Source organism: Myotis myotis, unplaced genomic scaffold, assembly GCF_014108235.1.
Source record: "Myotis myotis isolate mMyoMyo1 unplaced genomic scaffold, mMyoMyo1.p scaffold_m19_p_17, whole genome shotgun sequence".
Classification (NCBI taxonomy): Eukaryota; Metazoa; Chordata; class Mammalia; order Chiroptera; family Vespertilionidae; genus Myotis; species Myotis myotis.
The window spans coordinates 4,362,747-4,384,776 of NW_023416321.1; the positions used below are offsets into that span (position 1 = coordinate 4,362,747).

General features: G+C 51.1%; 1 protein-coding gene across 3 annotated transcripts; it reads right to left on the reverse strand.

Moving 5' to 3' along the window:
- Positions 1-339: 339 nt before the first annotated feature.
- Positions 340-11,869, reverse strand: COG1 (component of oligomeric golgi complex 1). 3 transcript variants are annotated; one of them, XM_036339002.1, is made up of 14 exons: positions 11,517-11,869; positions 8,507-8,748; positions 8,182-8,363; positions 7,896-8,066; positions 6,858-7,014; positions 6,113-6,323; positions 4,962-5,753; positions 4,309-4,455; positions 3,673-3,834; positions 2,774-2,901; positions 2,198-2,306; positions 1,705-1,814; positions 1,549-1,627; positions 340-1,095 (listed from the first exon to the last, which is right to left on the reverse strand). In XM_036339002.1, the coding sequence occupies exons 1-14, from the start codon at positions 11,829-11,831 to the stop codon at positions 1,078-1,080; spliced, it is 2,823 nt and encodes a 940-aa protein (XP_036194895.1). In that variant the 5' UTR covers positions 11,832-11,869; the 3' UTR covers positions 340-1,077. The 3 variants fall into 3 exon arrangements, with proteins under 3 accessions (XP_036194895.1, XP_036194894.1, XP_036194896.1); XM_036339001.1 differs by having other exon boundaries at positions 344-528; XM_036339003.1 differs by lacking the exon at positions 11,517-11,869 and adding an exon at positions 8,935-10,495 and having other exon boundaries at positions 344-528.
- Positions 11,870-22,030: the final 10,161 nt, after the last annotated feature.

Genomic DNA, 22,030 nt, shown 5'->3' on the forward strand with positions numbered 1-22,030 from the left:
CTTATTGCTCAAAGCCTACATCTCCGATTGGGTAGAAAACATTGCAGCTCCGACAGTCAAGAAATATGTAATGATTTTTTGTCTTACATACTTGTTCTCTCGGCAGCTTACGTGATCTCACTGATAATTCTACCCTGTAGCGTCGAGAATGGCAGCGTTGTTGAATGCTGACAGTGTAAGCTATCAGAACTGATGTCTGAAGTCACAGTGCTGTGAGACTGTTGGCCAAGGATTCCCTTTAGAATTGAAGTGACCCCGTTAACAGTAACTAGGGGCCGCATTCCACCACTGAGACTGGACAGACTAGTGTGGCTTAGAAACAGATGAGCAGAGGCACCGTTAGTAGAAATGATGCAGTAGTATTTATTTAGAGAGTGATGGCCATGTCCCATGTTACTTAGTCATACTAGAGAGCCAACCAAGTTTGAATAAGGAAGGTGTAGAGTCTTCGTCCTCACTGACAAACTGTCTGAATAAGGAGCCGGGATGCGTCGGGTCATCTGCTCGGGAGAGTGCCGGGGGGACAACCTGCCATGGCATGGAGAGGAAGTGCCTTAGAGTCCACCCAGATCCTCCTGCCTGCTCACCCTCCGCCACGCCCCCACCCCACTCCGAGTGCACACAGCACACAGACCTGAGAAGCACGGGCAGCTCTAGTTCAGGGGATTGAAGAGGACATGGGGACGACTAAACTTTGCAGATGGAACTACTGTAGGAAAGGGTAAATCTACGCCTTTCCGTGGTGGTTCCTCTACTATGGACAGAATGTAAAGGTCAGTTACTTGAAGCAGGAATTTAGAATTGGGGAGGGAAGTTACTGCACAGGCCACTGCTTATGGAGTAAATGGTTTGTGCAAGAATTTTTTTTTACTACCATCTCTCAAGTTTTAAAACCAGATGTTTGACAAGGATTTTGGATCTTAATGGATTTGTGGCAGGGATGTGGAAAGGATTCATTGCTATTGTTTTGTCTAGCAATAAAGTAAACAACTAAATGCTATAAGAAGCCAGCATTTGAGCTCTCAAACACACATGTATACAACACAATGCAGAAATACCCAGGACTCCTCCTGCAGGCTAATGGATGGCAACCTCCTGAAACAAAACGTGTATTAACAAGAAAATGTAAAACTCAAGAAGGCAAATTTCCTTTTATTTACCACCCAAGTAAAAGAAATGGAAGATGAAACCATCACCAAAACCAACCTTTTTTTTCCCAAACAAGTATAACGATAGTGCTGGGTTAGCAGTTCACTCTCTTATCCTACAAAACCCAAGAACAACCTCCTTCCTGTCCTGCAGATCTCCAGCCTCGGCAGCCTGAGGTCTGTTTCTATGATGCTACTTGATAGTGTAAATGAGCACCTTTTAAACCTCGCAGCTCAAGCTAGTAAAGCCTGTACTTCTATACTGCGCCGCCATTAAAAGCAGCATTAGTGCATTTTGTCATCCAGTTCTTTATCGATTCTTTAAGGGGAGCCGATTGGGTGGTTTGGTGGGAAATGGGACAGGATCCATAGGGATGAAGCTTTTGATTTCTGCACTAACCTGGGCTTTGGATTCGATGCTTCTGCTGGTTGATTTGGCCTTTCGAGTGCTTGTCATGCTGAGTGGAAGAAGTCCAAACCTCCAAGACAAGATGAAGGCATTTCAGTGGCATGAACAGGAAGCTGGGGGCCAGCAGAAGCCTGGTGGGATCGTTACCTGATCTGACTCGATGCCAGCGGCAGTATGTTATGGGGTTCTTGCGAGTTGAATGTGCTGCTCCTGGGGGCGAACTGATTCTCTGTACCAGTAACCAGTCCAAATAGAACCTGACAGACAAGAAGGGGGTACAAAAACACGGTGGGTTTATTGGCCAGTTTAAGCTGCTGCTGTCAGTAGTCAGTCACTTTGTGATCACCATCATTTTGGGGAACGTTCTTTTCAGTGTGTGAATGCTTAAAAATTACCACCTGTCAGAATCTCAGTCACATGGCTCTTTTATTCCTTTCTGAGGCCTGGATAAAACCTGAATAATCCTTATCTACCATGAATGGGGTCAGATCTCAGCAGTGAGATCTTACCTAATCCTCTTTCAGTCTTCATAACTAACCTCAGCTTGCGTCCTGCCCCGCCCCCCACCCCCTCCTCCCCAGCACTGCCTCCAGGAGCGATAGCACTAGAGCGGGTTTATCTTTCACAGGGACTGGCTTACAGAAGTTCGCTGCACCAGGCGTGTGAGGTTACTGTTGAGGTGTGGTGTGAACACATCCAGGTCAAAGGGATCAATGAGTGCTTCCAAGTAGTCAGTCACTTTCTCAATTCTGAAAAAAAGGATAAGGATTAGGATGATGAGTCTCCAGTTTTTAGGACAAAAACCCATTTTCTGGTACTTGAATGCTATGGAAATCCTGGAGCTGGATTTATTCTTAATTGCTGGCTCAGCACCACTCGTTACTAATTGTTGTGCTTAATAACCCTCAAGAGTGTGAGCTGCTGGGATGTCTAAGTCAAGTCCATTTTTCCCATGCTGTGTTTGGGGAGGGCACTGGAGGCTCCAATTATACCCAGCAGTTGGTAGGCTGTCTGGAGAAGAGGAATGAGATCCCACTTACTCCGCCTGGCCGTGGAATGTATCCAGCAGCTGGTCAGTATTTATCTTGCTGGCAACAGGAGCTTCCTGTCTAAAACAAGCACAGCTCCTGTGCAGCGCGGCTGGCTGGTGGCTCCCCGGGAAAGGGGCTGCTTGCATTGGGCAGAGGCTGTATTGGGAGAGCTGGGGTGAGGCTACCTGGAGTCATGTTTGCTGCGGCCACTTTTCACCTCTTCACCCTTGGCTGCGAGCACAGTGCTGAGGTACCGCAGGTCGTAAAGCAGCTGCAGCGCCCGGTTCTGGGTCATTGGAAATGCACCTTCTCTCTGCAAACGAATGCCCCGCCCATTAAAGGAGATGACTTCTATGCACATAATAAACAGCGTCACGGGTTGGTTGAGTCCCAGCTTATTTCAGAAGCAGATGTTTTTTCCATTCATACCTCTTTAATCTCACAACAAAACAGGTTAGAAACTTGGTCTTAAAACCCAACCGCAGGGAGGACCCAGCCCTTAAGAAAGGTCTCAGGTGCTGGAGATGGTCATTTTAAAGGGAAAACGCCCCTTGCATGAAGGAGAGGCCTTGTGAGCAAGCCCAGGAGAGAAGGCTTACCTGAATTCTTCCCAAATTGGGAGGTGGGCCTGTCTTAAAGTGTTACTAAAGAAGTGGGCATACGCCACGAGGGCAGAATGCTTCCCAGACCGTGGGTGAGAGGGGAGAGGGGGGGCAGGGACTCAAATACCTCGTGTGCCACGGCTGTGCTTTGTAATCCTTCCAACATCCTCCCAGCCCCAGAGAAGTTTAGTTTAAGAGGCCACATTTGATCCCGAGATGTAAATGATTCGCCCCAAACCCCGGTGTGTGACTGCCTGGTCAGGAGGGGTCTTTGTTACTCTGAGGCCTTCCTCCTCCCACTGTACTGACTGCCTTTTTATGAAGACCTGCCTGACCCCTGAGGACGGTGTAATTAAACTCGCAGCCACTACGAACTCAACAGCCTGGGCTCAGCACTCAGAGTCCTTGCTGTGCGCTGCCTAGAGCCCAGAGAAAGCTCAGGTTTATTTCAGTGTTTAATGGAGAAAACTTCAAACACCTACCTTCATCTCTTTTCCTTCTGAGAGTTTCTCATAGGCAGCTACTACTTGAGCCACACAGTTTTTCAGCATCTCCTGCAGCGTCACCTTGGGCAAGGCATGGCCTCCAACCCGATTAATTTCCTGGCACAAGCTGAACAGGAAGGACTGCACATACCAGGACGGCTGAAAGAACAAAGGAGCACCGAGTCGCCAACTTGCACCGATTAAATGAGGTGCAGTAAATATGGGTCCATCTTGCACCGATTAAATGAGACGCAGTAAATACAGGTCCATCTATCCTGGCTTCACACCAAGACCTTGACCTCTCCAATCAGCCCCTCTCACAGCCCAGCTAACAGATCCGAGTGGCACTGGCTGTCACTCCCTCGGTGGCACCTTTTTACGCTGCTGTTTTCACTAAAGGGTAAGTGGTTCTCTAATTAGCAGGGCCTGTGCTACAAAAGGGAAGAATCATAACGGACTCTGGAGCAGTCTATCTACTTGGCCCCATGGCCACTTGGCCTCCCCCACCCCCAGCAGAAAGTTGTAACTATTACTTGCAGCTCACCCTCAGCAGCTGACCATTAGTGATTTTCTAAGCTCTTTCCTTTCCTCAGAGCAGGTCTCAGTCCGGCTCTGACAGGGGCCCTGGCTTACCTGGATAGGGAGTCGGATCTTGGATGTGATGCTGCTGCCAGACTCCGCTTCCTCCTGAATTTCTAGTTCATCCCAGCTGGTGGCCGTGGCCAGGACTGAGCCAGCATCATCTGAAAGTAATGACTGGGCAAATCCATGAGCTAAAACCTGGTAATAAAAGGCAGATGCCCAGAGAGGCCACTCAGATCCTGCAGAGTTTGTTTCAGATTCTAGAGCTTCTGCTGCTTAGGTCACGTGGGGTGGCAAGTGGCAAATGTCACTCTTCTCTTGGCTAATTACTGGTATCGGCAAAGGGAATGTTGTTGCTAACTACTCTGAGAGTGTCAGCTCTTAAGACAACAGCAGAGACTATAGGGAACATATTTAGGGTGCAGAGCAGGAAGTACAGATCCATGTCCAGAGAGAGGGCCTTTCTCATTAGATGGAAGGGAAAAATCACCAGGGTTTCTGTCTAAGTCCAGACTAAAAATGAATGGAAGAGGTTTGACATTTGCTCTGTGTGGCAGAGAAAAGTGAAAGTAAGTAACTGTATGGAATACGAATTGTTATTCCCTTTCTGTTAAAAGATCAAGGTTGGCAAGACTGGACTATAGTGAAAGGGAGACGATGAGGATGAGTGGGGAGTGAGACAAGTACGTGGCCGCGCTACTCACTTGCACCACCGCCGAGCTCCAGACCCGGTAGCTCATCACACTCTGCTGCAGGAGGAGCTCCTTAACTTCCTGCCACTGGGCCTGCGTAGGTAGGACTTTCTCCGTTTTCCCCTTTCCTTGTTTTTTCAGAGCCCTGGAATCCCTTGCTGGTTTCTCAGAGCTCCCAGACTTTCCCAGGATGCACTGCTTCAGGTGAGGACACAGTTCTCCCAGGGACTGGCAGAGCCTGGCCATGAAAAGGACCGCATGCAGCTTGTCACGGCCCAGGGCCTTCTGCGGGCCGTGCACAGCTTCCTCGATGCTCTGCAGCTCGGCCCGGACGCAGTCCGTGATGTGCTTGATGCAGGCCACCGAGTGCGTCCGCAGCATCTCCTGCACAGTCCCGGCGTCTGCGTACCTGTCGAAGGCACAGCTCTTGGCTGGCACGGGGGTGACCTCCTTGGGCAGTGACGAGTCGTCAGAGGGAAGGTAAGCCAGGAGGTCATCCAGTTTCACCTTCAGTTTAGCATCTAGAGCAGCGCAGAAGTTTTGTACACAAGGGCTGACAGCTTGAGCTTTCATGGAGAGCCCACTGCTGCCAAACGGGCCCCGGCTCGCCACGCTGACCCAGGCGGCATCGGGAGGCAGGTCACCGGGACTCTCGGACCACAGGAAGAGAGACATGTTGTGCTCAAAGTGGATGTGCTTGTTGGAAGCGGACTTGCTGGTGCTGCTCTCGAGCTCCTGCAAGGCGGAGGTGAGGAGCTGCCTGGAGCTCATGGAGATGGAGTCAAAGCCCTCTTTTGTCAGCGTCTAAAACAGAATGAGAAAAGCAATTCCTTTCAGAAATCTCAAAACAAGAGGACCACGTGGCAGTCCATCCAGCGTTCCGAATGTTCTCCACCAGGCTCAGATGACATGACGCTGGCAGCGGACAAAGTCATCGCTGATGGACAGACACGTTCCCGACCGCCCGACAGAGGCCTGGGCTCTTCCAGCACCGAGGTGGGATCTCTGTGCAGATCCGGAAGAGAACCCCCTCCCCACCCCGGAAGGCATGCTGGGACTCCCTGGAGTAAGTCCGCAGGGAAAGAACACACTGAGGACACGTCAGGACTCAACCCAGTCACAGATCACACTAGGACTGGCTTAAAACCGACTGCCCACGGTACCTGTAATCGGTCAAGGAACAACTGCTGCATCAAATCCTCCCACAACGAGAGGGGCTTCTCCAGAAGCCGCCGGCACACCACGTCCCAGCTGCGGCTGGTGGACTCGTTGGTCAGTAGTTCCCACACGGCGTCCCGGATCCCCGCCAGGCCTTTCATGCTCTTCACGAACATGAGCAGGCTGGTGATCCCGTTTTTAATGTCTTCCTTGCACCTGCAACACAATCATTTTCCTTAGGCCTCATTGGATTCGTGATTCTACACCTTTGTTAAGAGCAAGAGCAGGCCTCCATTTGAAAACCTCCAATTACATAAATGTACTTCTCTCAGAGCAGTTACAAATACACATGAACACAGCGTTTCGGGCTGGATGCGGGGAGAGCCTGTGGCCCTTTCACCAGGCCTACCCTTGCTTCTCTGAGGCATCTGGAAGGAAGTCCGGAGCCCTACAGAGTGTCTTCAAAAACGAAATAGAAGTTCAGGGTGGCAGGACTCTTACATAAAGAGAATTTAAAATCCTCTACGTAGTATTTTGAAAGACAGATTCCTTCTTGGTTCCCCACAGTAGGGGGTATCCTTCCATGAAGCTGGCGACAGGTGGCTGAGTGAGGCGCTGACATGACCTAGTGAGCGGTGTGCAGAGCATCATCCAGGTCAGGCTTGTCCCTCACTCATCACTGGCCCTATGGCCACACACGAGGCTGCCAGGGTGGTGCCTGCCGGCCTCGGGAAAGCTCTGGCTACTCACATGTGGATCCATTTCTGCAGCGTGTCAGTTAGGTACTCCTGGCTGATGGGATGTGCGAGGGTCCGCAGAGCCGGCCGGAACTCGACAATGGATGCCGGCAGGTGCTTGAACCAGCTGCAGAGCTTCATTTCTTCTTGGAGAACGCCGATGCCCTTTTCTAAAGAGAAGGCCAAGTGAGAAGGAACCGGGCCATCCTCTGAACAGCATATTAAAAAATGGACCTAGAAGGAATTTCCACAGACCATCTAGTCTTCCTCTGGGCAGGGCAGACTGGAGCCCTGGAAAAGGCGGGGAAGGGAAGTACAGAGTATGTCCAGGGCTTCCGTCATCAGGGAGCTGGCAGCTTCCCTCCAACTCCGGTCGTCCTATTGGCTGAGAAGGCAAGGAAAGCGAGGAATGGAATGGGGAAGAGAGAGAAGTACTGGGTGCTGTGCAGCCCTCGACATTTGCAAAGTAGAACTTAAGTTGTCAAAAGGTGTGTTTCCTGTTTCTCACCATCCTCCAACCTCCCTTGAAGATCTGAGGGAAGAACTGATGGCCACTCATCCTGGTCAGTGAGTTGCAGCTCTTCAGAGGTGACGGCTCCCTCCAGCAGGGCAGAGGCCCACGCTGTGCAACTCCGGGAGGCCCACTCGTGCCTCAGGGCCTTTGCACATCCTCTTCCCTTTGCCTGGCACTCTTTTCCTTGCCTTCTTCACCTGACTAAGTCTTACTCAGCTTTTAGGTTTCAGTTTAAATATCACTTCTCCAGTGCAAGTAACATTGGTGAGGTCCCTCATGTCAGTGCTCCCAAGCTAACCTGTACTTCACCTTCACCTTCAGAGCAAAGACCAATACTGATATGAAACAGGTACGTGTGTATTTGAGTTCAAAATCTGCCTCTACCACTAGACTGTTGCCTCTACAAAGGTGGGTTCCATATTTGTCCAGTTCACTGCTGTATCCCCAGAGCCTAGCATAGTAGCTCGCAGATGGCAGATGCTCAATAAACATCATTTGAATGAACCAGAAGATAAAAAAGGTTGGCTACGAGCTTACCAGTAGGATGCTGGCCTGTGATGGTCTCCAGAGTTGAGAAGAGCAAGCCACATGGCAGGGATGGGTCTGGCAGCAGCCCTTCCGGTAAAGTGTAGAAAAGAGCATGCGCTTGGTTCAAAGTGGTGGCCAGCAACTCCACTAATGAGCAAATCTGAGCCTTGACACCAGCACCTATGAGAAGAAACCATCCTCTTCAACACTCTCCTTTAGTCAAGTGAGTAACAGAAAATGCTCTGGATGCTTCAGTCTCCCTCAGCTCATCCTCCCCCATTCCCGTGGTACCCACCGTGGTGCGGCTGGTTGAGAAGTTTCTGAATAGCTGCCTTTCTGGCCAACAGGAAGTCTGCCAGGGCTTGGCGAGGAGAACTCTCTTCTAGGAGCATTATAGAGCACAGGGCCTCCGCCACTGCTTGGTCCGACCCAGCCTGGCATTTGAGCAGCATCTTGCTTTCATGCAGAATGGTTGACCTAGAAAGATGACAAAGGTCACCAGGGGACTTTTCACATCTTGAGACAAGAGCCTCGGTGCCCCAGGAAAGAAGACGTCTTCCACAAAGCTGTGGCGGTGAAGCGCAGCCCTCACCAGAGAGCTTCATGCTGGACCCACCTACCGGAAGTGGCTGGCCGCTGCCACCTGCCGGATGAGTATGGGGAAGCGGGAGAGGACAGGGCTGTATCGGGAGCCGGAAGAATCCAGCTGGAGCAGGCTGTGCAGGTGGCAGCAGAGCAGGTACAGCTGTGTGGCGTGGAGGTACTGGGAGGCTTCCATCGAGCTCCAGATCTTCTCAGGGATTTCTAAGAGGAGCTTGATCTGGGCAGCCATGCTGTAGAACTTCTCCCGGGCTGGCTGTGGCTACAGGGAAAGGCACAGGGTCAGAGGAACAAATGAAAGCAGGGGCGGTGTTCGGCAGGCTGCAGTGTGGGGGCACTTTAGGGTTCACAGCTTTCAACGAGCCTGATGCAGCGCCCTTCAGCAAGGCATCAAAGCGCAGTGCAGTGGAAGTGGGGAGTGCTATGCAACCCCACTGGTTTCTCCTACCTGTGGCGTGCCACTTTGCTCAGGCCCAGGGAGAGGCACACTGACTCTGGTCATCTCAGTCTGGTTACCACTGCTCCCGTGATGTCTCAATAGCACGGAGCCCTATGGACCCCTCTAGAGTGTACTTCTCCTTCCCTTTTCAGGTGTTCAGCCTTCCTACACCTCCTGCTGCTTCAAGTGCATCATGGACTTCCTTGCTGGCTGTTCTATTCACCAGCCCTCCACCAAATCTTCACTTGTCTCGGTCCTCATGCTCCACTCCTGTCAGTCTTGTTCTTTTACTTCAGCAGACTCTTCCCTCAAGCATCACCTCTAAGCAGATCACTACTACCACATCTTTATCTTTAGTCCTCGTCACTCCTCTGAAGCCCAGTCCAGCCTTTTGTGCTGCTGCCTGGTAGGTGTCACCACCCTTCCATTATCAGTATCCTTAAAACTAAATTCATCTCCCTAACAACCATCTTGGCCATCTCCTCCTTATCTATCTTAGCACACATCACACTCTACTGCTAACTTCCCAGGAAGTTCATGTCCTTCTGATGGGCTCTTTTGATATCTTGACCATGGAAGTTTCTGTTACACTTCCACGACTCTAATGCAGGTCATCATCATGTCACCTCACACGCAGATTAACCCCAAAACATTTAGCCTGTGCTGTGTTCATTCACTACTCCTCCAATCTACCTTTTTCCTTTGCTGTCAAGTTTACCTTCTTCAGCAGCTACTTAGATATTATCTTTGCTTGGTTCTAAAGGCTCCTCACTGCTTTGTATCAGCCTTGGTGGTCAAGGGTTCCCATCCTCCACTACTTTCGTCCAGGGGCCCTGGAGTCCGTTGGTTTGCATGTGTGGGGCAGAGGGGCGATTTCATCTCCCAGGGAACATCTGGCAGTATCTGGAGACATCTGTGATGATCACAGTGGGGGAGAGGGAGGGTGCTACCGGCATCTAACAGATGGAGGCCAGGAATGCTTCCACACATCCACAGGACAGCCACTCCCACAAAGAATGACCCGGCCCCAAATGTCAACAGCACCAAGGGGAGGAACCCTGCTTTCATTCAATTCATTAGCAGCTTTAATTGTCTTTATACATTTCAGACCCACAGTCCAAGCCTCCTCTGTCCTTAAGGCCCCTCTTTGCTGAGGAGGAAGGACCGAGTTTGAAACGACTTTCTTCGGAAGTCTTAAGGTAAATGTGCACCATTATTTTGGGGACAGATCACCATAATGCTGAAATGTTTTCTACTGCGACTGTACATTGTTTACATTTTTCTTATAGATTGTAAGCTCTGTCAGAGCAGGAACTGGGGGACTTCCATTTCTTTGTGCCTTAAAGAAAGGCAACGTTTGGTGGGTTTAAGTCAGATATAGCAACTATAAAAATAAATACATTTCTAAAAGCAAGCAAGAGTACATTAATTTACTAATAAACCTTGAAGCATGACTCAGTTGTAACAAAGGCTGGCCACGTAGGGAGGGACATATACTCCGTGTACAGCTTACAGAGGAATGAGGTCACTCATTTCAAAAATCAGCTATTTTCTTAACTTTTTTTATTATTATTGATTTCAGAGAGAGGAAGGGAGAGAGGGATAGAAACATCAATGATGAGAAAGAATCATTGATCAGCAGCCTCCTACACGCCTCTACTGCGGGTTGAGCCTGCAACCCAGGCATGTGCCCTGACCCAGAATTAAACAGAATCCAATGGTAACCTCCTGGTTCACGGGTCGGCGCTCAACCACTGAACTACACCGGCCCGCCCCAGCCTTCTATTGTGCGAGCCCAGCCTACTGACCTGACTTCCTCTAAAACCCGGGTTATATTAAAAACTTCCAACATGGAGCTCCATGGTACTTTGGCAGTTTCTCCTTGCATGTCGCTGTAAGGTTCTCCTCCCAGGTTTTTAAGGACAAATTCCTCGTTTACCTTTCTCGCCCTCGCGCCCTATTCTTTTCAAGCTGTCGCTGTCCCTAAGTCCGCACTGTCCTCCGAACACAGAACACAACACGCTGCTCCAACCTGAGGGTGTGCTCGGGCTGCGTCCTTCCACCGCAGGTCTAATTGGCGGTCGGAGGAGGGAGCGCTGGGGCTCACGGATGGGAATGACCTGAGCGCAGGGACGGGAATGTGCCGCCGTTACAGGGACGGCCCTCCAGCAACGGGTGGCCTCGCTACTTGGGGACGGGGTGGGGCAGGCTGGTATGCGCAATGAACAGCACTGAACGGCTGGCGGGACGATGTCAACGTGAGAAACCTGTGCTAAGAAGAACGTCAGGAAACGTCAGGGAGAAAGCCGCGCTGTCAGGCGAGGGAGACCCCTGGCGTTTCCCGCTAACGTCGGGCTGGGAGCCCGTGGAACCCACGAGGGGGCGAGGGCTTCCCGGTCGGAAGTCGGGGAGGCTCCCGCAGGAGCCAAATGGCCTGGCGGGTGGGTCAGCAGCCAGCGGGAGGCCTGCCGGCCGCGCCCCCAGCAGAGGAGCCCCCGAAGGGGCGCACGCTCCCCCCGAGAGCAGGTGAGGCTGCGCGCGGGCGGGTCCGCGGGAGTCCGCGCGCGGGGGTGGCGGGGCTCGGGACTGACCTGCGGGTCCCGCGGCGGCCGGGGCGCGGCCGAGCCCGCCTGGCGGAGACGCGCGCAGTACTGGTCGGTGGCCTTCACGGCGTCCACCAGCCCCTCGGCGCAGCGGCGCATCTGGCCGATGGTGTCGGCCGCCTCGATCAGGTCGCGGTACCGCTCGCCCACCATCTGCCGCAGCTCCTCTTTCTTGTGCTCGATCTCGGCCCGAACCTGGCGCTCCAGCCCTCGGATCTCCTCCGCTCCGTGGGTCTCGAAAAGCGCCGCGGGGTCACGCAGATCCAGCCGCTTGAACGCGGCGGAGGTGGCCGTGGCCGCCATGATGGACCCGTCAGCCGCCCCGCAGGTCACTTCCGCCCGGTGGCCCCGCCGCGGGCGCCATCTTGGTTAGGGGCGGAAGTACTTCCGCCCCGCAGGCAGCAAGGTCTGTTTCCGGCGGGCGCTGAACGGCTGAGGCCCTGCGCGGCGTTTTTAAAAATGACAAGGCTGACAGGCTGTGTGTGGGCCCAGCCTCACGGGGATCTGAAGCCCTTCCCAGCGCAAGGGGGAGCCTTTCCTCGTCGGAGTTCATGATCGTAATCAAACACCCGGCGTCGGGTTGTGAAGTCTCAGGATGCTCCCGTCCCTCCCTGGGCCTGTCAGGACCCCGGTCAGTGGTCGTTCCCCGGCGGCGAGGGGCTGGCGCTCTCGGTCGGTCCCTTTCCCTCGGAACCCCACAGGCTCCCGGCGTCCGGGGCCATCCGGAGCCGGGTGGACGCCAAAGCCGGCCGCTGGTGCTGGACTGCGGCTGGCGTGCAGCGAACACTGCTCCCTGCTGCGGCGTCTTTGCGGCTCATTTCCCGTGGTCCTGAGCCTAATGCTGTGGTAGGAAGAGACGTGTGAGTCCGCGTTTGTTCTTTGGAAAGAGTGACCTCACGGGGGCTCTGAACCGGGACGGGGCGCAGGGACAGGCTGCCCTCCTCCAGGGGCTGTGTGCGCACTGGTTTTGCTTGTTTTTCTATTGTTGTTGAATACGTTGGTTAGTTCTTTGGGGGTTTTCGTTTCAAACTAGTGTTTTGCCACTGAAGGTGTTCCCCTGATACGGGCTTCCCTTGGCACCGCCAGCCCGGGAGGAGGGGCTGGGAGAGAGGGAGGGCCACAGTCCTGAGAAAACGGTGCCCAGGAGGGTGGTGATGGTGGAGGCATCCGTCACCTGACACCAACTCAATAATAAAATTTGGAGAGTGTGGCCTGTTTCTTCTAGGTATTTCTGTGACACTTCATTAAAAACACACACACACAAACATTTATTGAAGGTTTCTATACTGATGTAGAGAGAATGCTATAATGTGCCTACCAGCTAGGTATACTTAGTAATAACTCAAGGTCAGTCTTACCTATATTGCTGCCCACTTCCTCTCTCACCCACCACCTCCATTATCTTGATGCAAACCCCAAACATAAAATAATTTCAATCTGTAATCAAGCCATCCTATATAATAAAGAGGTAACATGCAAATTAACCCTTACGCTGTCACAAGATGGCTGCACCCACAGCAGAGGCGGGTTCCCGTAACAAGCGATTAGGGACCTGAGGCTGCATGGCACCAGGCTGGGTCGGGGGACCTGAGGCTACGCCCCCCACCTGGCGGGGCTTGAGAGGGGTGGGGCCGGCTGGGTCTGGATCTCGCCCAGTGGGGGTGGGGCTGGCCAAGTCTGGATCTCGCGCGATTTCAAGGTGCACGCAGGTGGGCAGGGACTGGACTCTGGGTCCCACGGTGTGCCCCAGACTCTGACAGGAGGAAGGTTTTCATATACATTTTACTAATTTTCTTTCATCTCTGACACTTCTATTATAGAGAAAGGGCAAATAGCAATATTAAAATATTTCCTCTAATTAATTCCCTTTTAATGTGCGTGAATTTTGTGCACCGGTCCACTAGTTCATTTATAATATTCAACTTTAGCTCATAGTAGTCCTACAATGTAGGGAATATTCTCATTTTACAAATGGATAACCTGGGACCCTCAGAGGCAAATGGATTTACTCAGTAATAGTATAATTTTCAAAGCCTGTTCAACAAAATGATCTGATGTACCAGGTTGGTATGAATAATTATTCTATGTATGACAAAAACCCAGAAAGCTCATTTATACCTGCCCAAGTTACGTAGCTAATGAGTGACAGAATCAGCCCTTGGACCTAGGCTTTTGAATTCCTGGCTCCTTCCTTTCCCACTTTGTCACACAACTTCTCACAAACTCAAAAAACACTCCCCGGTGATGGATCTGCAATTTGCTGTCACTGCATCCCATTCTGTAGGGGACCCTTGTCTGTGCTTGGCTGCCCAGCATCTGCAGAAAATCTCTTCTGTGTCTGGGGAAGTCGTTTCTGTATGGCAAGATCTTTTCCCCTTAGAGCTACTCTGTTATCGGCCAATCAGACACAACCACCTAGGACTTTAAATGGAGAGCTAGTGGTGCCACGAAGCAGGGACAATGGAGATCTCACCGTTGGCAGAGGAAGCACTGGTAGCAGCCATTCTCTGAGACATCCAGCTGCCGGGCCCAGCCCCCAGTGCCGGTGGCAGCAGTGGGTGACCGCAGTGATAGCCTCCCGGGTTCTGAATGTTTAGCTCCCTTTGTTCCTCTCTGCCCCCTGAGCCCAGTTCCCTACCTTCCCGAGATTCTGAGTTGTCTAATATCTTAATGACAGATTTCATTTCATTTCATTTTCAGTTTTGGTTGCCAGCCCTAGAGGCTGTGCTGACACGCTCCCCAAGTTTCCAGCTCCATGAGTTTGTCTGATGTCCTTTTTAAAAAATGTTTTGTTGTTGTTGTTGTTGTTGTTTTAGAGACAGAGGAAGGGAGAGGGATAGAGAAATAGAAACATTGATGAGAGACTGGGAATGGAACCAGTGACCTCTTGGTTCATGGGTTGATGCTCAACCACTGAGCCACACTGGCTGGGCTGCCTGATGTGTTTCTAACAGCCAGAGCAAGGAATGTCAACATATCAGTTAGGGCGTGGGGATCTACGGGCTTGTTTACGGTGGCTTGCACTTGTGCACACACCTGTCTTTACAGGTGTATAGAGAAGAGGCGAGCTCAGCAGCTGATGCCTCCGCTGTGGGGGCGTGTTCTGAAGGCAGTGCTTTCCCTAACCTTCCTTTCTGCTTCCCCGGCCAAGTTCATCTGCTGCCCTGTAGATGCCACTGTTGCTCTTCTGCCTGCAGGACCCAGCATCTAACAGCCTCGAAGGAACGGGCTTTGACTTTATACTCCCTGTCCTCTGCCTTCTGCCTTCTCGCCCTGTCGGAGCCAGGATTGGGCAGAGAGCTCAGCTTCAGCAGCCGGACTGGGTGCTGTGCTAGGAACAGACGGGCAGAGATGAGAACTAAAGTCTTTGTTTCCCCTCTTGGAGATATATGAGTAAAGCCCCCCCCCCCCACTCCTCGTTTTATTGCCATCAATTGTTTTGCTTTAAGGATGAGTGTGTGTGTTTGTGTGTGTGTGTGTGTATTGTGCAGTGACTCTTGATGTCACATTTTCTTCTTTTCACTTTAATCTTTAAGGGCAGAATTTTAAATATCCAATGTGAATTCAAGAGATAATATTTAGATCCTCCTGGGCCTCTGAAATCCAACCTAGTCATTCCACCAATTATAACAGCTGTAATTTGGGGCTCCATCTAGACACTTTGCATATATCATCTTTAATTCTCACAATAATCCTGCAGCTGAGGTGGTCTTACACTCACTCGATGGGTAAAACAGGTTCAGGAGGACCAAGGAACTGTCACAGCTGAGTCTGTCCTCAGGCCCTGGTCAGTATGACTCTAAAGTCCTTGATCTTTCTGCCTTGTCACCTTCTTAGCTTCAAAGAAAACTTTAGGACATCAAGAGACCATCGGATGAGCCAAACAATTCTGAGCAACATTGAGATGGTTCCCACACTGCTTCCTACCCTTTGCCTGAAGGTGGGTCTCTGCTGCCCAGCTGGCGTGGCTCAGTTAGTTGAGCATCAACCTATGAACCAGGAGTTTATGGTTCAATTCCCAGTCAGAACACATGCCGGGGTTGTGGGCTTGATCCCCAGTAGGGGGCATGCAGGCGGCAGCTGATCAGTGATTGTCATAATTGATGTTTCTATCTTTCCCTCTCTGAAATAAAAAATATATATAAAAATAAAGGCATGGAAGTTTGGGGACTCAAGCTGGGGTGGCTCTCCAGGGGCCTGGGGGTGGAGGGCACATGGGGTGGCCATGCCTGGTAGGTGAGTGTCTGCATATTGGAGGGCTGTCTTTCAAACGTGGGGACATACTCTGACATTCTTACTATTTTTTTTCTGGGCCATTGGAACTCTTCTCTCATTCTGAACGTTAAGGGGCTGGGCTTCTTACTTTTTAATAGAAATAGAAAAACCACACCAGCATGATGCCTGAAATTAGAAGGATTTTTCACAGATTTTTTTTTTTTTTTTTTTTTTTTTTTGCAGACACCACCTGCTCTCTTTCCTTTATGTGAAATGCAGTCTAGCATTTGGGAAAGGGCCCCACAGACCTTGGTTCCCAAACTCAGTGATTCCACAAATATTTGCAAAGTGAGTGAATGGTGTCATGTGTACAGGAAGGGCCAAGGGGTCTTTGGCCAGCAGTTCCCTAACCGTTGGAATACCGCAGGAGGACGGTTCCCTGTCCCACCACACTCGTTGCAATGCCTGGTTTCCGATCAGGCGGCTGCGCTCACGACGCCTCCCTGTTCACGCTGCACCGTGAACCTGCTGAATCTTATCCCTGTGCCCCGACGATGCGGAGGGAGGCCTGTGTTCTCATAGTGTGAGGATGGAATGAGGACGGGGCATCGCTAACACGGGGAAAGGCAGAATGACCTAGGGACAGGAAAAGAGGAAATGGAACTCTCCTGAGCTGGAGAAATGGCAAGGGAGAAAGCAGAAAGGAAGAAAAAAAGAAAAGGAGAGGAATCAGACAGCAAGTGAACAGAGAGTGAAGGAAAGGAAGGAGATTCGATCTGGCAAAGGGCAGGCTGTGTCCATAAAGGAGTGGACAGAGGGGCTGGACAGAAGGTTGAATTCCACATTGCTGCCCGGTGGGATTCAGACATTTGGTGTTTGCTCTTGGCCGAGATACCGATGGGATAGAGAGGCTAACGCAGTCGTCTTGACAGCTTACCTTTATACCAGTGTTTATCAGCCTGTGTCCACTGGAGGTGACATTTGCAGAAAAAGGTGGTGGCTATTTGACTTACCTGTTTGCAGATACCCTGAGCCTCTGCCTTCAACAAATAGCCAGGCAGGCGTCACAGCTGATGGAGGGGACCTGGGCGTCAGTCAACACCTTGACTGACAGAGGTGATCACGAAGCTCACACTCCAAACTTCATGTCCTTGACTGGCGTGTGACTAAGTCCTTAATATGTTAACCAGTCCTGTGTTGGATGCTCAGGAGGCTACGAAAGAAATTCGATTGAAAGCCAATGGTTCTGGCCCAGCCAGTGTAGCTCAGCGGTTGAGCATCAACCCAGGAACCAAAAGGCTGCCAGTTCAGTTCCAGGTCAGGGCACATGCCCGGGTTGCGGGCTCGATCCCCTGTGGGGCGTGTGCAGGAGGCAGCTGATGGATGATGTTTCTCTCTCATCAATGTTTCTATCTCTCTAACCCTTTCCCTTTCTCTCTCCAAAATCAATAAAAACATTTTTTTAAAAAAAAGAAAAAAAGAAGTGCTATGTAGCAAAGGTGTGGGTTCTTGGCAAGAGACACACATATGATCCATCAGCCGCAGTTTCCTCATCTGTAGAATGGGAGTCGCAACGGTACCTCCTTCATAGAGGCCCTGTGGGAATTGAAATGAGAGGCTGCGTGTATAAATGCTCCCAGCAGCTTGGTACACCCTGAGCACTCCAGCAGTGTGCTAGTTCTCTTTCTGGATCTTAGCAGTCGAGTTTGTGGTTCAGACTCCATTTTCAGCAGTTGGACATTTCTGTTATGTTTTGATTTTGAGTGAAAGGAAAATGAGAAGATGATTTTAAAAAATAGCTGTTTTCTTTGACCTAATTTTAAAACTCTTGACATTTTTCTTCGACCGGTTTTGCTGTCAGCCAGACCTGGCAGGTCTCTGTGGCATTTTCAGAGCACCTGTTTCGTCGTCTGCTTTACAGTGACTTAGCCGTGCTATTTGTTCAAGGTTACAAAAGCGGGAAGAAATCAGACAGGGCCGTTAAAAATTGGGCTGCAACCCTAGCCGGTTTGGTCATGGTTGAGTGTTGACCTATGAACCAGAAGGTCACGGTTTGATTCCAGGTCAGGGCATGTGCGGGCTCAGTCCCCAGTAGGGGGTGTGCAGGAGACGGCCGATCAATGACTCTCATCATTGATGTTTCTCTCTCTCTCTCTCCCTGTCTCTTTTTCTCTGAACTCAATAAAAAAAATATTTTTAATAAAGAGATGAATTTTAAAAAATCGGTCTGTGGACAAAATGGAGCTCACCAGTGGTTGTCAGTTCTTAAGCTTATTATTATTATTTTTGCTACCAAACCAGTGATTGCTAAGACATCTAGAAGACATTTCCTAGGGCTTAGATTTTAAAACAAATTGTAAAATTCTTAAGTTTCCAGGCCAGTGTTTTAGGAAACCTGGAAAGGGTGGGCTATGTCACCTCAGACTCTCCCATTTTCCCGAGCACGAGGGGTCTTTTCACAGGTGAGTTCGCGGGGCGGGCCTAAGGAGCAGGCCGTAGTCTGAGTCCCTCCCGTGGCGTGTAGGGTTTCATGTGAAGGTGGTTTATAAAACAAGGAAAAAGTCGCTGAAAAGAAATGTTTGCTTTTTGCTTCCAAGTACATACAGTCAGAACAGCAAAGGTACAATGGCTGACAGAGAAGCAAACAGACTCAAAGTCAGTTGCAGCTTATTTGAAAGCAAAGGCAGTTTTAGCGATTGTTCCCTAAGCACGGGACACGCAGGAATGCCGTGTTAACAAGTACCGTGAGGGTAACAGGAACATCGAGTTATGTGCACACCTATTCCTGACATATTAAAGCCATCCATCATGTCACGTCATTGACACTGTTTTTGCAGCTGGGGCTGCTGACGGCTTTTACTGGATGTCCCAGGCGTCCTGGTGTCCACGGGGGGTGGGAGGAGAAAGACGACTCGGCCAAGCCTTCAGAGGCGGGGGGGAGGGGGGGCAGAGCGCCGGAAGGCACCCAGGCCGTGACCCCCACCACCTTCAGAAAGGGGCGGGGGTGGGCGTGGGGGGGGGCGGGTGAAATGCCACGGGAGGGAGAAGGGAGTTTTCAGTCTCCTTGGATAATGATTGATGTACTGTTTGTAAAAACCCGCTGTTGTTTATGGGTGACTGACAGCCGGAGAGTGATGGGGAGGCTATGAAATCAGGAGTGAGTGTTCTTTAGCAAAAATGCACCGTGCACATTAAACTGTCTCTAAACAGGGTTCTAAAAGACACCTGTGCACACGCGCACCTGACCTTTCCAGCCGGGCCGGGCCTCAGGCCCCTGGACACTCGCTGGACACTTTCCTGGGAAGAGGCTTCTGCACGGCTCTGGGGGTGACTTGTCCGCTGGCACCTGGCTCACCAGGAACAGGCGAGCCGGGCGGCTCTGGGGCGCCTTTCTGTGTGGCTGGCCGCTGATTTCCTCCTGCAGCCCCGGGAGCCAGGCTTCCCGAGCGGCCTGTTCCAGCTGGGAGCCTCTCCCTGAGCCAAGCAGGGACCCGCAGGGGGGAGAGGCGGAGGGAGAGAGGGAGGCCTGGCTCGGGGTCACCCCCGCAGGACCCTGGACCAATGCCGGCGGCCGTGTCCTTCACCATCGGTTCCCATCCAGACTTTACGAACACCACGTGTCCCTTTTCACTGTGGACTTCTCACAAAGGGAAGGCATTGTTTTAAATTGCAAATGTTAACTGTAGATATGAGAGAACCTGTTTTGAAAGATAGATCGAATCCAGCTAGCAAGGCTCAGTGGTTGAGCATCGACCTATGAACTAGGAGGTCACGGCTCCATCCCCAGTGTGGGGCGTGCAAGAGGCAGCCAATCAATGATGCTCTCTCATCATTGATGTTTCTCTCTCTCTCTCTCTCTCTCTCTCTCTCTCTCTCTCCCTCCCTCCCTCCCTCCCTCCCTCCCTCTCCCTTCTCTGAAATCAAACATGGGCTCTGTTGCCTCACACGTGTGCCTTGGATCATGTGTGCGTGTGTTTGAGGGCACCAGCTGCGGTGCAGATGAAGGATAACTTGAGAGATTCAGACATCCCACCCATTCTCCTGAATGGGTTGCTGATTAATGTTAAAAAAGCAACCAAGCCTGTGTTATGTCCTACGAGAACCATTTGGGTTTCTTGTTAGAAAATAATACCCATGAGAAAAAATGCCAGCTCACTCAGTACTGACCATATGACCTCGCCTGGGGACAGGAACCCTCCCAGGTCCGGCCACCACCTGCCAGGCAGGGGGCATGGCCCAGGAGTGGCCCGCTGCTCCTGCTCCGAGGCGGTACCTGGTGACGTCACAGGGAGTCCTGTGGAGCTGAGCACTGGTTTTCCCCTTTTGAGACGGGCAGTTTCCCCTCAGGCCGCCCCCTACTGGCCACTTTGTAATCTCTTCTTTGTCAGGACCTGGGGCACCTGTGTCTCCTTCTGTTCCAGGGCTGACCCAGTCTTACTCGGGGGTCCATAGTGCGCCCCCTTTCTCTGTGCAGGGACCATCACTGCAAAGAGACCTTCTCACTGCTTAGGCCACTGGAGGCCCCGGGCATCGAGTAACGGGAGTGGCCAGGGCGGGAAGCCATTGCAGGTTTCTTCTAAGTGGGCCTGATGCTCACTCAGCAGGCTTTTCTCGAAGGACAGGGCACTCGATCTTTAAGCAGCGCAGCCCTCCCGCCCCCGCCCTGGAACAGGCTTCGGACTGCAGATCCTGAGCTGACCTTGTCGCTGGCTTTTCTTTAGCAACGGTGTGGGATTTTACTGCATGAAATTTATGTAACAAGTTCCCCCTGTAGTCTCATCTCATAATGATCTCTTTTTATTTTTACATGGATTTATCTCTCATCAGCCTTAGTGAACATGTTTTCCAGGCCACAGCGAGCACTTCTGGGAAGGAGGTGGTGTGAGTAATGTGGAAGCTGGAACGGAGGCAGCATGTGAGCAGCTGTGGCCACAGAGGGGCTCTCCGTCACCCTCACAGCCAAGCAGCCCCGGCGGGGAGAGGACGGCTCCTTTTTACCTGGGGTGCCATCTGGGCGTGCGGCTCCACGAGGGAGGGGTTCATAGAGGCCCCGAGATGATGGAGTCGTGACAAACACCCAACTGTATGTTTCTTCACACCCTGGCAATTGGGACCAGCCCATGAAGTGGGCATTGTTTCATTTCTTGTCACTGGTACATGAGCCCAGCGACAATTTCAACCTCCCCTCCCCACCCCCCCCAAAAAAGCCACTGATGGTGCGAAGTGCCTATGCAGTGCTTTGAGGACTAGCTGAGTCTGTGACAGTGAAGGCCAGGTGCTTTTTGTGGGGGCAGTGGGTGAGGAGCGGGCATGGCCATACCTGTGAGGACGGGCTCCCTCCAGCCCTCGCACCTGCAATGCTGCCTGTTAGTTGGCTGGCGCCTGGGTTCCTGTCTGGGAAACAGTGTCCTCAGGCCTTTCGCCGGCACTGGGATTTCCTGTGCCCAGCTTCGTATCGCGTTCCTAAAAAACTGCTTGGCGGAGATGGTGAATTGCATTTCTATTTTCTTTTATTAGGAAGCCACGTCGGGCATAAAAACAGCAACAAACAAACCCCACAATTTCTTGGTTTCTCATAAAGATGTGGTCTTGTTTCATTCTTACTCATTTGTTTTCATGGTGGAGAGACTAAAATCATTTCCCCATAAGAATTATAGTCTATTTGTTGCCTTTCATGTTAGTGATCCCCACCCCTCCTTTTCCTTGGCTCCCTAAGAAGAACGTCAGCGCCAGCCAATGCGGCTCAGTGGTTGAGCATTGACCCAGGAACCAAGAGGTTGCGGGTTCAATTCCCTGTCAGAGCACATGCCTGGATTGCAGCTTGATCACCAGAAGAGGGCGTGCAGGAGGCAGCCGATTAATGATGTTCCTCTCTTATCCATGTTTCTATCTCTCTATCCCTTTCCTTCCTCTCTAAAAAGCAATAAAAGCATATTTTTTTTTAAAAAAGGAAAACTATAAGCGATTTGACAAGAAAAAAATGCAATCTTATAACAAAGCAGGCCTTGTCTATAAATGCAGTGCCTGATGACCATAATCATTGAAGTCCTTTTGGGTCAATGAATAATTCTTTGATTATATTTAAGAGGAAGAAACATTTGACTTTATGTTTTGGGTCCTCAGATACCTTCTCCCTTTCCCTTCTTACTTGGATCTAATACAGAGGAAATGAATGAAGCAATTGCTCACGGGCAGGGCAAGTTTTGTGAGGCTGGAGGCTTAAGGAGCCATTTAAGAACAAGAATACAAAAAAAAAAAAAAAAAAAAAGAACAAGAATACAAAAATA